The sequence below is a fragment of the Triticum aestivum genome, chromosome 7A (assembly GCF_018294505.1).
Source record: "Triticum aestivum cultivar Chinese Spring chromosome 7A, IWGSC CS RefSeq v2.1, whole genome shotgun sequence".
NCBI classification, from domain to species: Eukaryota; Viridiplantae; Streptophyta; class Magnoliopsida; order Poales; family Poaceae; genus Triticum; species Triticum aestivum.
In genome coordinates, this window is record NC_057812.1 from 130,398,541 (window position 1) to 130,412,443 (window position 13,903).

General features: G+C 44.1%; 1 protein-coding gene across 1 annotated transcript; it reads right to left on the bottom strand.

The window, feature by feature from the left end:
* Window positions 1–657: 657 nt before the first annotated feature.
* On the bottom strand, window positions 658–2,691 carry LOC123151910 (fucosyltransferase 2). The gene is made up of 2 exons (XM_044571543.1): window positions 2,377–2,691; window positions 658–2,243 (listed from the first exon to the last, which is right to left on the bottom strand). Exons 1-2 carry the CDS (start codon window positions 2,672–2,674, stop codon window positions 772–774), a joined length of 1,770 nt encoding a protein of 589 aa, XP_044427478.1. The 5' UTR covers window positions 2,675–2,691; the 3' UTR covers window positions 658–771.
* Window positions 2,692–13,903: the final 11,212 nt, after the last annotated feature.

Below are 13,903 nucleotides of genomic sequence, written 5' to 3' on the forward strand. Positions count from 1 at the left end.
CCAAACATGTACGACAACACTTGGGAGGCCCAGGCACCTAATCCATTTTACTCTCACCGTCTTATAATATAAAAATGTTTTTGACACTACGGAGAAAGTATTTGTGTACATTCACAATAGCAAGTTGGTTAGTTTTCCATGTACATACCATACAATTTGTTGTGCCATATATACATGCTTGCTGCGTGCAGCATCGTTCCAATCACTACAGATTCCTATATACGTCAACTTTCGTCTTAGGCCTTCCACTATGTGGGCCAAAAGCGGTGCCAAATTTGCTTTCTGAACATTTGGCATCGGTGCCCTACATTGCCCAGCAGGTGCCAAATAAAAAATTCTGGGCACCGATGCTTCTTCGTGCTCCGATGCCAAATTCGTTGAGCGAATAAACTAAGCGTGCTGCCCGTCCTTTGTCATGTGAAGCAGCTCCGAGCGCGCCGCCGTTCTTCCACTATATTACTAGTTTATGTGTACATGGGGCCGAGCTGGAGTCGATGCCTAATCTTGCACGCTGTGTGGCCGGTGCTAAAACAGAGTCGATGCCAAATCTCTGTGTACCTGGCTGCCTTTTTACTAATGTGGCACCAAACACATAGTGGAAGGCCTTATTACCCAATTTGCCAGTAGACCTAGCTAGGAGGTTTAAGCAAACATAAATAGTGAAAATCTTGAAACCCTTTATAAAGTTACAGAGTTATCTTACACGCCACCAGGTTTCGCTCGATCGAATGGTTGCGGGCAAAAGAATACAAAGTGAGACCATGTTATGTATTAGGAGGGAGGAACAAGCTTTAAACCCCAGCTCACGTCTATGCAATGCCGCACCTGCGGCACAATCTTGCCGGTGTCGGCCCCCTGCTTGATCCTGCAGTCGTAGAACGGCGGCGCGTGGAAGCACGGCTCCATGGACACGTCCCGGCCGCACGGCGGGTTGGGCACCACGGAGCCGTTGTCCGGCTTGAACATCACCCACGGCGTGAGGCCGCCGAGGCCCTGCGCCACGTACCCGAACGTCGAGAAGCCGCTGGTGACCAGCGCGTCGGTGAGGCTGAGCAGATATATCTCCGCCCACGCCTTGGTGTCGTGCGACCTGGCGCCGAAGTGCTGGTACTCCTCGTGGCTCGGCTGGTGCACGCCCACCGCCTCGCCGGTCACCGTCGCGCGCTCCCAGTACATGCCCTTGAGCTTGTCGTAATACCAGGCCTTCAGGGAGGTCACCAGGACGGCCTTGGACCTCCTCCGAGGAGGCGCTGGCGGCGGCGTGGTGGTGGCGGGCACTCCCGCGGTGAGCAACTCCGGAAGCAGACCCTCCTTCTGCGTGCACGTGGTGATCTGCTCCAGGAGCTCCGGCGAGTTCGGGGCACTGCCGAAGACGCGCACCTGGATGCCCACTCGCTGGTGCGCCGCCGCGAGGTAGGCGTCGTGGTAGCGCGCGACGAGGCCCCACACGTGGTTGCTCGGGTGGAACAGGTAGCGGCCGAGGTGGTGGAATACGGTGTCCGGCTCCGGGAAGAGCATGTCGAGCTCCTCCTGGAAGGCCATGACCAGGAACAGCCCCGGCACGATGTAGCTGTCCGTCCTCATCACCAGCCACTGGATGTCCCGGAGAACCCGCTGGTCCTCGTCGCAGTAGAACTGCTTGTCTTCCCCAGTGGCGTCGTGGTCGAGATGAATGTACGCGAACGCCGGTAGCTCCCGCGCTGTCGACGCGGCGTCGACGTCGACGGCGCTGATCACCTTGTTCTTCACCATGTTCGCGTAGCTCTGGGCCGTCTCGATGCTGAAGTTGGTGTAGCTCGTCAGCGGGAAGTCCGGCGGCAGCACCCACGTGGTGCCGGGGAAGGGCTCGCAGAACAGCTCGCCCATCTCGTTGCTAGGGTCGACGAGGAGGACGCGGTCGGTGAGCACCGCGTAGAGGAACGCCGACGCGGCGGCCAGGATCCGGTTGCCGAGGCCGCGGTACGATATGGAGACCAGGTACTTGCACTCCGGTGACCCGGTGCCGGCGGCGAGGGTCTCACCCGACCTGAGCTGCTCCTGCGCGTGGCTGTAGGCGGCGGTGCCCGGGCCGCAGAGTCTTTGCAGGGCCTCGTGCCGCCGCAGCTTGGAGACGAGGTACCGGGAGGGCTGCCTGCCGGCTCTCCGGCGGTACATGGCGGACTGGTACCTGCTGTGGCAGGATCTCTCGTCGACGCCATCGGCCAGGAGGCCGCCGAGAAGCCTGTCATGCGCTGGCGCTGATCCTGCCAGAGCAAGAGCAAGACACAACAAATGAAATCGTCAGTAATCATTTAGGATTTAGCCTCTCACAGGACACCTGAAATTGTTGTCCCTACGCGTCCGATTGCGAGTGGTGCTCCGGGCTAGCGTAGCTACCTCGGCGTAAGGCGTTGGCGGCGTTGATCCACACCGCCGGCGCGCTGGTGCGCGCGCCGAAGAAGACGACCAACGACGGCACGGTGATGATGAAGGCAAGGAGCACGGCATTGGCCGCACACCCCCACCGCCTGGGCCTGCGGTCGAGCCCTTTCATCGGACGCCTGATGCACGCCGGGGCCGCCGCCTCGGCGTGGCGCAGCCAGTGGCCCGCGACCGAGCCGGCCGAGCGCTGCCGCGTCTTTCTCGGTGGCGCCGCTACGGTATCACTGCCTGCCTCGACGTCCCGTCGCAGCATTGGTCGCTAGGCCTACTAGTGCCGTGGTGCGTGATCTGACGGCGGCGGCATAGGATCTATAACCATGGAAACACGGCTCCATGCGTCCCTGCAGTCGTCGGATGAGTTTTTGGGACGTGTGACACCAAATCAAATCTAAAGAATCGATACTAATCTAACTTTAATTAGGGCACTTTAGAGCATGGTTAATAATAATCAGCTGCTAGCTATATGGTCATGGTTAATAATAATCAGCTGCTAGCTATATGGTCATACTACATCATCTATAGTCAACTTTATAGTCAGTAAGTACAATAGTTGGATATAAATATGTACTATTATTTTACTACATGGCTCACATTACTCTCTCACAATATGTCTAGAAACGTGTGCTGCAGCCGGCTGTTAATCAGTAGTCCGCTTTCTTTTTCTCTCCTCCTCTCTCTCCTCCAAGTCATCTAAAATATAATATTTAAAGGCTTACAACCCGCCTATATTATTCTATTATACTTGCACTTACAGTGTACCGACAGCGTACTGTAACAACTGGTGCAGTGGCCAGAAAAGGAGCACACCGGAGTAGAAAAATCTATTGGGAGTTTGGGACTAGCGCAAACACGCTTCTATTCTCATACTTGTCTTTTCTATATATATCATTGTTTTTCTAGAGAAATTTGAAGAAAGATCACCACCTTCGAGGTTGTTTTTTGCCCAAATTATGTAGAGAGAAGTTCATATTACAACCCCAAACTACTACCAATTTGTAAAACACAACCATAAAATACAAAACCGTCTAGTTTAGAATCCTCAACTTTCAAAACCGGACAAAAAACAACCATGGGTAGCTTTTTACTCTTTTTGACTGGTTTTGACCTGTCAATATCCCAATCCGTTCCTACTCATACGCTTGAATTTGAAATGTCCTTGTATTTTATTATCCACTGGGCAAAACTTCTTGAAACTTGAATAGATTGAATATAAGGGTTGTTTGGTTTTTTGAGAAATTTTTTAAACCTTTTTGGACCAAAATTTGACCCAAAATGGTTTTGAATTTGAACTTTTGCTTTCATTTTTTTCCTACTTGGAAGAACTTGTTGAAACTTTTCAATATAATGGTTGTGTGAAGTTTTGAGTTTTTTTTTCAATTTTATTGGATGTTTTTTTTGCCAAAATTTAACCCAAAATGGCTCTGAATTTGTATTTTCTCTCTCATTTTTTCTACTTGGCGAAACTTGTTGAACCTTTCCCAGATTGAATATAATGCTTGTCTGGATTTTTGAGAACTTATCAAAAAAAATTGGACACTATCATTTTCTAGTCTATTATTCTTGCAGCATTTAGCTAGAATTAGGCCATGACTTGGCGCTGACTAGGATGTTGACCGGTCAAAAACAGTCAAAAAACACCAGTTTGGTTTTTGTCCGATTTTGAAAGTTGAGGGTTAAATTGGACGGCTTCGTAGTTCAGAGTTGTGTTTTAGACTTTGGTGGTAGTTTGGGGTTATAATATGGACTTCTCTCAATTATCTACACTTCATGGTTGTTAGTTTGTTACAAACAACACCAACTATCTGTATAACCAGTTAGAACTAAGTTTAAATTTTCATAGAAAAAAAACTATTCATCCAAGATTTAAGATTTTTGTATGCATTGTAGAAACATCAATGTTGACGCAAAACCGTGTAGGTCGCTTATTTCTACAAAGCAAAAAACTGATGGCACAGTCAAAAAATCAAAAGGTTGTGAATTTTGTAGGATGGTTATTAGGGTTTAATGAGTCTATTTTTTCGTGAAATAACAATCTACTTAAACATGCTATATTATCCGAGGTATTTGCACGTCGTCTGATAAAGTTGAAGGAAATATGCCCAAGAGGCAATAATAAAGTTGTTATTTATATTTCCTTATATCATGATAAATGTTTATTATTCATGCTAGAATTGTATTAACTGAAAACTTAGTACATGTGTGAATATATAGACAAACTGAGTGTCACTAGTATGCCTCTACTTGACTAGCTCGTTAATCAAAGATGGTTAAGTTTCCTAGCCATGGACAAAGAGTTGTCATTTGATGAACGGGATCACATCATTAGAGAATGATGTGATTGACTTGACCCATCTGTTAGCTTAGCACTATGATTGTTTAGTTTGTTGCTATTGCTTTTCTCCATAACTTATACATGTTCCTATGACTATGAGATTATGCAACTCCCGAATACCGGAGGAACACTTAGTGTGCTATCAAACGTCACAACGTAACTGGGTGACTATAAAGATGCTCTACAAGTGTCTCCGATGGTGTTTGTTGAGCTGACATAGATCGAGATTAGGATTTGTCACTCCATGTATCAGAGAGGTATCTCTGGGCCCTCTTGGTACTGCAATTCACTATAAGCCTTGCAAGCAATGTGACTAATGAGTTAGTTACGAGATGTTGCATTACGGAACGAGTAAAGAGACTTGCCCGTAACGAGATTGAACTAGGTATGATGGTACCGACGATCGAATCTCGGGCAAGTAGCATACCGATGACAAAGGGAACAACGTATGTTGTTATGCGATTTGACCGATAAAGATCTTCGTAGAATATGTAGGAACCAATATGAGCATCCAGGTTCCGCTATTGGTTATTGACCGGAGATGAGTCTCGATCATGTCTACATAGTTCTCGAACCCGTAGGGTCCGCACGCTTACCGTTCGGAGACGATCGGTATTATGAGTTTATGCGTTTTGAAGTACCGAAGGTTGTTCGGAGTCCCGGATATGGTCACAGACATGACGAGGAGTCTCGAAATGGTCGAGACATAAAGATCGATATATCGGATGACTATGTTTGGACATCGAAATGGTCCCGGGTGAGTTCATGCATATACCGGAGTACCGGGAGGTTACCGGAACCTCCCGGGAAGTATATGGGCCTTATTGGGTCAAAGTGGGAGAGAGGAGAAGGGAGCCTAGGAGCCCCCCACCCCCAAGCCCAATCTGAATTTGGTGGGGGGGGGGCACCCTCCCTCCTTTCCTTCCCCCTCTCTCCCCCTTCCTTCCTCTCCTAATCCAACTAGGGAAGGGGGGGGGGATCCTACTCCCGGTGGGAGTAGGACTCCCTTGGGCGCGCCATAGAGGGATGGCCCCTCCCCCTCCTCCACTCATTTATATACGGGGGAGGGTGGCACCCCATAGACACACAAGTTGACAATTGTCTTAGCCGTGTGCGGTGCCCCCTCCACCATAATCCACCTCGGTCATATCATTGCAGTGCTTAGGCAAAGCCCAGTTCCGGTAGCTTCATCATCACCGTCGTCACGCTGTCGTGCTGACAAAACTCTCCTTCGACACTCAGCTGGATCTAGAGTTCGTGGGAGGTCACCAAGCTGAACGTGTGCAGATCGCGGAGGTGCCGTACCTTCGGTGCTAGGATCGGTCGGATCGTGAAGACGTATGACTACATCAACCGCGTTGTCATAACGCTTCCGCTTACGGTCTACGAGGGTACATGGATAACACTCTTCCCCTCTTGTTGCTATGCATCACCTAGATGGATCTTGCGTGTGCGTAGGAATTTTTTTGAAATTACTGCGTTCCCCAACAGTGGCATCCGAGCCAGGTCTGTGCGTAGATGTTATATGCATGAGTAGAACACAAAGAGTTGTGGGCGATAATAATCCTACTGCTTACCAACAACGTCTTACTTTGATTCGGCGGTATTGTTGGATGAAGCGGCCCGAACCGACATTACATGACCACGTTCATGAGACTGGTTCTACCGACGTGCTTTGCACACAGGTGGCTGGCGGGTGTCTATTTCTCCAACTTTAGTTGAATCGAGTTTGACTACGCTCGATCCTTGTTGAAGGTTAAAACAGCACACTTGACGAAAAGTCGTTGTGGTTTTGATGCGTAGGTAAGAACGGTTCTTGCTAGAAGCCCGTAGCAGCCACGTAAAACTTGCAACAACAAAGTAGAGGACGTCTAACTTGTTTTTGTGGGGCATGTTGTGATGTGATATGGTCAAGACGTGATGAGATATAAATTGTTGTATGAGATGATCATGTTTTGTTAAAGTTATCGACAACTGGCAGGAGCCTTATGGTTGTCTCTTTATTGCATAAGATGCAAGCGCCATATAATTGCTTTACTTTATCGTTATGTGATAGCAATAGTTGGCGAAACGACCATGTGACGACATGTTGATAAAGATCAAGATCATGGAGATCAAGGTGTCATGCCGGTGATGATGGAGATCATGACGGTACTTTGGAGATGGAGATCAAAGGCACAAGATGATGATGGCCATATCATGTCACATATTTTGATTGCATGTGATGTTTATCTTTTATGCATCTTATTTTGCTTAGTACGGCGGTAGCATTATAAGATGATCTCTCACTAAATTTCAAAAGGTATAAGTGTTCTACCTGAGTATGCACCATTGCTACAGGTCGTCGTGCCAAGACACCACGTGATGATCGGGTGTGATAAGCTCTACATTCACATACAATGGGTGCAAGCCAGTTTTGCACACGCAGAATACTCGGGTTAAACTTGACGAGCCTAGCATATGCAGATATGGCTTCGGAACACTGAGACCGAAAGGTCGAGCGTGAATCATATAGTAGATATGATCAACATAGTGATGTTCACCATTGAAAGCTACTCCATCTCACGTGATGATCGAACATGGTTTAGTTGATTTGGATCACGTGATCACTTAGATGACTACAGGGATGTCTATCTAAGTGGGAGTTCTTACGTAATATGATTAATTGAACTTTAATTTATCATGAAATTAGTCCTGGTAGTATTTGCATATCTATGTTGTAGATCAATAGCTTACGATGTAGCTACCCGTTTATTTTGATATGTTCCTAGAGAAAAATGAGTTGAAAGATGATAGTAGCAATGATGCGGACTGGGTCCGTGATCTAAGGATTATCCTCATTGCTGCATAGAAGAATTATGTCCTTGATGCACCGCTAGGTGACGGGCCTATTGCAGGAGCATATGTAGACGTTATGAACGTTTGACAAGCTCAGTATGATGACTACTTAATAGTTTAGTGCACATGCTTTACGGCTTAGAACCGGGACATCAAAAATGTTTTTGAACGCCACAGAGCAAATAAGATGTTCTAAGAGTTGAAATTGGTATTTCAGACTCATGCTCGAGTCGAGAGGTATGAGACCTCTGACAAGTACTTTGCCTACAAGATGGAGGAGAATAGCTCAACTAGTGAGCATATGCTCACAATGTCTGAGTACTACAATCACTTGAATCAAGTGGGAGTTAATCTTCCAGATAAGATAGTGATTGACAGAGTTCTCTAGTCACTATCACCAAGTTACTAGAACTTCGTGATGAACTATAATATGCAAGGGATGACGAAAACGATTCCCGAGCTCTTCGCAATGCTAAAGGCTGCGAAGGTAGAAATCAAGAAATGACATCAAGTGTTGATGGTTAACAAGACCACTAGTTTCAAGAAAAGGGCAAAGGGAAAGAAACAGGAACTTCAAAGAAGAATAGCAAGTAAGTTGTTGCTCCCATGAAGAAGCCCAAAGCTAGACCCAAGCCTGGAACTGAGTGCTTCTACTGCAAAGGAAATGGTCACTGGAAGTGGAACTGCCCTAGATACTTGGCGGATAAGAAGGATGGCAAAGTGAACAAAAGTATATTTGATATACATGTTATTGATGTGCACTTTACTAGTGTTTATAGCAACCCCTCAGTATTTGATACTGGTTCAGTTGCTAAGAGTAGTAACTCGAAACGGGAGTTGCAAAATAAATAGAGACTAGTTAAGGGCGAGGTGATGATGTGAGTTGGAAGTGATTCCAAGGTTGATAAGATCACCATCACACACTCCCTTTACCTTCAGGATTAGTGTTGAACCTAAAATAAATGTTATTTGGTGTTTGCGTTAAGCATAATATGATTGGATCATGTTTGTTGCAATACTGTTATTCATTTAAGTCAAAGAATAATTTTTATTCTGTTTACATGAATAAAACCTTCTGAGGTCATACACCCAAGGTGAATGGTTTATTGAATCTCGATCTTAGTGATACACATATTCATAATGTTGAAGCCAAAAGATGCAAAGTTAATAATGATAGTGCAACTTATATGTGGCACTGCCGTTTAGGTCATATTGGTGTAAAGCGCATGAAGAAACTCCATGCTGATGGGCTTTTGGAATCACTTGATTATGAATCATTTGATGCTTGCGAACCATGCCTCATGGGAAAGATGACTAAAACTCCGTTCTCCGGAACAATGGAGCAAGCAACTGACTTATTGGAAATTATACATACCGATGTATGCAATCCGATGAGTGTTGAGGCTCGCGGTGGGTATCGTTATTTTCTGACCTTCACAGATGATTTGAGCATATATGGGTATATCTACTTGATGAAACATAAGTCTGAAACATTTGAAAAGTTCAAAGAATTTCAGAGTGAAGTGGAAAATCATTGTAACAAGAAAATAAAGTTTCTGCGATCTGATCGTGGAGGAGAATATTTGAGTTACGAGTTTGGTCTTCATTTGAAACAATAGAAATAGTTTCGCAACTCACGCCACCTGGAACACCACAGCGTAATGGTGTGTCCGAACGTCATAACCGTACTTTATTAGGTATGGTGCGATCTATGATGTCTATTACCAATTTATCACTATCGTTTTGGGGTTATGCATTAGAGACAACTGCATTTACGCTAAATAGGGCACCATCTTAATCCGTTGAGACGACACCATAAGAACTGTGGTTTAGCAAGAAACCTAAGCTGTCGTTTCTTAAAGTTTGGGGCTATGATGCTTATGTGAAAAAGTTTCAACATGATAAGCTCGAACCCAAATCGGAGAAATGCGTCTTCATAGGATACCCAAAGGAAACTGTTGGGTACACCTTCTATCACATATCCGAAGGCAAGATATTCGTTGCTAAGAATGGATCCTTTCTAGAGAAGAAGTTTCTCTCAAAAGAAGTGAGTGGGAGGAATGTAAAACTTGATGAGGTAATTGTACCTTCTTCCGAATTGGAAAGTAGTTCATCACAGAAATTAGTTCTAGTGATTCCTACACCAATTAGTGAGGAAGTTAATGATGATGATTATGAAATTTCAGATCAAGTTACTACCGAACCTCATAGGTCAACCAGAATACGTTCCGCACCAGATTGGTACGGTAATCCTATTCTGGAGGTCATGTTACTTGACCATGATGAACCTACAAACTATGAGGAAGCGATGATGAGCCCAGATTCCACGAAATGGCTTGAAGCCATGAAATCTGAGATGGGATCCATGTATTAGAACAAAGTATGGACTTTGATTGACTTGCCCGATGATCGGTGAGCCATTAAGAATAAATGTATTTTCAAGAGGAAGACGGACGCTGATAGTAGTGTTACTATCTACAAAGCTCGAATTGTCGCAAAAGGTTTTCGACAAGTTCAAGATGTTGACTACGATGAGATTTTCTCACTCTTAGCGATGCTTAAGTCTGTCTGAATCATGTTAGCAATTGCCACATTTTATGAAATCTGGCAAATGGATGTCAAAACTGCATTCCTTAATGGATTTCTTAAAGAAGAGTTGTATATGATGCAACAAGAAGGTTTTGTCAATCCTAAAGGTGTTAACAAAGTGTGCAAGCTCCAGCGATCCATCTGTGGACTGGTGCAAGAATCTCAGACTTGGAATATATGCTTTGATAAAGTGATCAAAGCATATGGTTTTATACAAACTTGCAGTGAAGCCTGTATTTACAAGAAAGTGAGTGGGAGCACTATAGCCTTTCTGATAAGTATATGTGAGTGATATATTATTGATCGGAAATGATGTAGAATTTTCCGGAAAGCATAAAGGAGTTTTTTCAAAGAAAGACCTCACTAAAGGTACTTACATATTGAGCATCAAAATCTATAGAGATAGATCAAGACGCTTGATATATTTTTCAATGAGTACATACCTTCACAAGATTTTGAAGTAATTCAAAATGGAACAGTTAAAGAAGGAGTTCTTGTCTGTGTTGCAAGGTGTGAAGTTGAGTAAAGACTCAAAACCCGACCATGGCAGAAAATAGAAAGAGAATGAAAATTCATTCCCTATGCCTCAGCCATAGGTTCTATAAAGTATGCTATGTGATGTCTACTACACAACCTTCTTCTTGTAGACGTTGTTGGGCCTCCAAGTGCAGAGGTTTGTAGGACAGTAGCAAATTCCCCTCAAGTGGATGATCTAAGGTTTATCAGTCCGTGGGAGGCGTAGGATGAATATGGTCTCTCTCAAACAACCCTGCAACCAAATAACAAAGAGTCTCTTGTTTACCCAACACACCCAATACAATGGTAAATTGTATAGGTGCACTAGTTCGGCAAAGAGATGGTGATACAAGTGCAATATGGATGGTAGATATAGGTTTTTATAATCTGAAAATATAAAAACAGCAAGGTAACTAATAATAAAAGTGAGCACAAACGGTATTCCAATGCGTTGAAACAAGGCCTAGGGTTCATACTTTCACTAGTGCAAGTTATCTCAACAATAATAACATAATTGGATCATATAACTACCCCTCGACATGCAACAAAGAGTCACTCCAAAGTCACTAATAGCGGAGAACAAACAAAAAGATTATTGTAGGGTACGAAACCACCTCAAAGTTATCCTTTCTGATTGATCTATTCAAGAGTCCGTAGTAAAATAACACGAAGCTATTCTTTCCATTCAATCTATCCTAGAGTTCGTACTAGAATAACACCTTAAGACGCAAATCAACCAAAATCCTAATGTCACCTAGATACTCCAATGTCACCTCAAGTATCCGTGGGTATGATTATACGATATGCATCACATAATCTCAGATTCATCTATTCAACCAACACAAAGAACTTCAAAGGGCTGCCCCAAAGTTTCCACCGGAGAGTCAAGACGAAAACGTGTGCCAACCCCTATGCATAAGTTCATGAGATCACAGAACTCGCAAGTTGATCACCAAAACATACATCAAGTGGATCACGTGAATATCCCATTGTCACCACAAATAAGCACATGCAAGACATACATCAAGTGTTCTCAAATCCTTAAAGACTCAATCCGATAAGATAACTTCAAAGGAAAACTCAATTAGTCACAAGGAGATAGAGGGGGAGAAACATCATAAGATCCAACTATAATAGCAAAGCTCGCGATACATCAAGATCGTGTCGAATCAAGAACACGAGAGAGAGAGAGAGAGATCAAACACATAGCTACTGGTACACACCCTCAGCCCTGAGGGTGGACTACTCCCTCCTTGTCATGGAGAGCGCCAGGATGATGAAGATGGCCACCGGAGAGGGATTGCCCCCTCCGGCAGGGTGCCGGAACGGGTCTAGATTGGTTTTCGGTGGCTACAGAGGCTTGCGGCGGCGGAACTCCTGATCTAGGTTTCTTTCTGGAAGTTTGGGTATATATAAGAGGTGTGGGAGTCGGGAACAAGTCAGTGGGGTCCCCGAGGCAGCCACGAGGTAGGGGCCGCGCCCAGGGGGTGGGGCGCGCCCCCACCCTCGCGGGTGCCTCGGGACTCTTCTGGCCCATCTCTGATACTCCGTGGGCTTCTTATGGTCAAAAATAATCTCCGTGAAATTTCAGGTCAATTGGACTCCATTTGGGTTTCCTTTTCTGCGATACTCAAAAACAAGGAAAAACAGAAACTGACACTGGGCTCTAGGTTAATAGGTTAGTCCCAAAAATCATATAAAATAGCATATAAATGCATATAAAACATCCAAGATGGATAATATAATAGCATGGAACAATAAAAAATTATAGATACGTTGGAGACATATCAAGCATCCCCAAGCTTAATTCCTGCTCGTCCTCGAGTAGGTAAATGATAAAAGCACAATTTTTGATGTGGAATGCTACCTAACATAATTTTCAATGTAATTTTATTTATTGTGGCATGAATATTCAGATCCAAAATATTCAAGACAAAAGTTTAATATTGACATAAAAATAATAATACTTCAAGCATACTAACAAAGTAATCATGTCTTCTCAAAATAACATGGACAAAGAAAGCTATCCCTACAAAATCATATAGTCTAGCTATGCTCTATCTTCATCACACAAAATATTTAAATGATGCACAACCCCGATGACAAGCCAAGCAATTGTTTCATACTTTTGAGGTTCTCAAACTTTTTCAATCTTCACGCAATACATGAGCGTGAGCAATTGACATAGCACTATAGGTGGAATAGAATGGTGGTTGTGGAGAAGATAGTCTCACATCACTAGGCGTATCAACGGGATATGGAGATGCCCATCAATAGATATTAATGTGAGTGAGTAGGGATTGCCATGTAACGGATGCACTAAAGCTATAAGTGTATGAAATCTCAAAAAGAAACTAAGTGGGTGTGCATCCAACTTGCTTGCTCACGAAGACCTAGGGCAATTTGAGGAAGCCCATCATTGGAATATACAAGCCAAGTTCTATAATGAAAATTTCCCACTAGTATATGAAAGTGACAACATAGGAGACTCTCTATCACGAAGATCATGGTGCTACTTTGAAGCACAAGTGTGGTAAAAGGATAGTAGCATTGCCCCTTCTCTCTTTTTCTCTCATTTTTTGGTTTCTTTTGTTTCTTTTGTTTTTTTTGGCCTTTCTTTTTTTTTCCTCACATGGGGCAATGCTCTAATAATGAAGATCATCACACTTTTATTTACTTACAATTCAAGAATTACAAGTCGATACTTAGAACAAAATATGACTCTATATGAATGCCTCCGGCTGTGTACCGGGATGTGCAATGAATCAAGAGTGACATGTATGAAAAAATTATGAATGGTGGCTTTTCCACAAATACAATGTCAACTACATGATCATGCAAAGCAATATGACAATGATGAAGTGTGTCATAATAAACGAAACGGTGGAAAGTTTCATGGCAATATATCTTGGAATGGCTATGGAAATGCCATAATAGGTAGGTATGGTGGCTGTTTTGAGGAAGGTATATGGTGGGTTTATGGTACCGGTGAAAGTTGCGCGGTACTAGAGAGGCTAGCAATGGTGGAAGGATGAGAGTGCGTATAATCCATGGACTCAACATTAGTCATAAAGAACTCACCTACTTATTGCAAAAGTCTATTAGCTATCGAAACAAAGTACTATGCGTATGGTCCTAGGGGGATAGATTGGTAGGAAAAGACCATCGCTCGTCCCCGACCGCCACTCATAAGGAAGACAATCAAAA